General features: G+C 31.1%; 1 protein-coding gene across 1 annotated transcript in view; it reads right to left on the minus strand.

Annotated features, from left to right (window-relative positions):
- The window catches only part of CBG18678, a gene marked incomplete at both ends in the record, with an annotated part of 3,640 nt that extends 2,267 nt beyond the window's left edge, over positions 1-1,373 (minus strand). Inside the window, one exon of the mRNA XM_002640470.2 lies at positions 1,247-1,373. Coding sequence (XP_002640516.2) covers positions 1,247-1,373 — 127 coding nt within the window. The remainder of the gene's footprint in view (positions 1-1,246) is intronic.
- Between the last annotated feature and the right edge of the window lie 250 nt (positions 1,374-1,623).

The following is a 1,623-nucleotide window of genomic DNA, read 5'->3' on the forward strand; positions in this document are numbered from 1 at the left end:
TAGATTTATGCGAATCCGAAAACCTACGGTGCTCAGAAAAATTTTGAGGATTCAAATAATTTGATTTTTTTTTAATTGAAAATTTATCCGCAAAAAACTGAAAAGGCTTACTGTAGGGAAAAATAATAGAAAACTGAAAGGATTACTGTAGAAGAGAATTCAAAAATGAAAGTGATTTCTCCTAGAAAAAGTTAGAAATTTGACTGAAAATTGTAATACCGTATTTACTAAAGTGTGAGTGATTCGAATGATTCCAAGGATTTTAAGGGTTTTCAGGGATTTAAGTTGAAATTTGGAATCTATGAAAATTAACGAAAATTCGAAAACTGAGAGTTTCATACATCCGAACATCTACAGTAAGATCGGGAGTTGTTGAACTCTGAAAAAAGTTACATACAAGAAATCATGAAATAAATGAAATATAATTCAGAGTACATCATCAAAATTGAGCCAAAAGAATTTCAGACTTTTAGAATCCTCTAGATTTCTAAGTACCGTTTTCAGATCTGAGGAATTCTCAATTTTCAGAATTTCGTAATTTTTCATAATTTCCAAACTTCAACTTATATCCCTGGGAATCCTCTAAATCATTCAAATCATTTACACATTTGAAAAACGGTATTCCAATTTTCAGTGAAATTTCTATTTTGTTTCTTTACAGAAGTAATCCGTAATTTTTCATAACGTCCATATCTTTTTCTGAATTCTTGGAGTTGTTGGAATCCTGAAAAAATACGAAATTCCGAAAATTGAGAACTTCTCAGATCTAAAAACACGGAGTGCTAAGAAATATAGAGGATTCTAAAAGTCTGAAATCCTTTTGGCTCAATTTTAATTTTTTTAAATTTAAAGTTTCAATCATCGGAATATCCAGAAGGATTCTAAAAAACAAAAATTGTAGACATTTAGATTTATCTCACATTCAGCTTTATGCATTTTGTAATGTTTCATCACCTTACTGTGAAATAACTCTAGGAAGAAAGAAATAAAAAATGGAAATGAGTACTGTCGGGGACATTAGAAATTCGACTGAAAATTGTTATCCCGTTTTGTCAAATGTGTGAGTGTGTGCGATTTGAATGATTACAAAAATTTCCAGGGAAGTTAACATTAGGAAATTATTAAAAATTAAGAAATTCTGAAAATTGAGAGTTTCATACATCTGAACATGTACAGTAAGATCGGGATTTGTCGATTCCATCGCATTCTCTCTATCCATTTTCAGTTCAAATATGACTCCGCCCACTTTGCATACGTGGATTAATTTGTTTTTCCGAACAAGTCGCTGTTTGGAGAACATCCTTTGATGTAACGAAATCTGGTTTCTGATTTCCAAATCCATTCTGTCCGATATAATCCAAAAATGATTCCATTTTAGATTCTGAGAATTCTGGACTTGGAATTTTGACATTGAGTTTGCAGTTTGGAAGTTTTCGAATCGAATGAGTCAAATATTCAGAATATCCATTCAGAGTTTTCAATTGGGTCGATTCATCGGAGATCAATGTGGCACTTCTGGAAATTTCAAAGGTTTTGAATCGATCTACAGTATTCTAAAGTATTTCATAAAAAAAAATAAAAACTCACAAATCCCGATCACAATGATTATATGCGACATTTACG

Source organism: Caenorhabditis briggsae, assembly GCF_000004555.2.
Source record: "Caenorhabditis briggsae complete genome, chrI, whole genome shotgun sequence".
In the NCBI taxonomy this organism is placed as follows: domain Eukaryota; kingdom Metazoa; phylum Nematoda; class Chromadorea; order Rhabditida; family Rhabditidae; genus Caenorhabditis; species Caenorhabditis briggsae.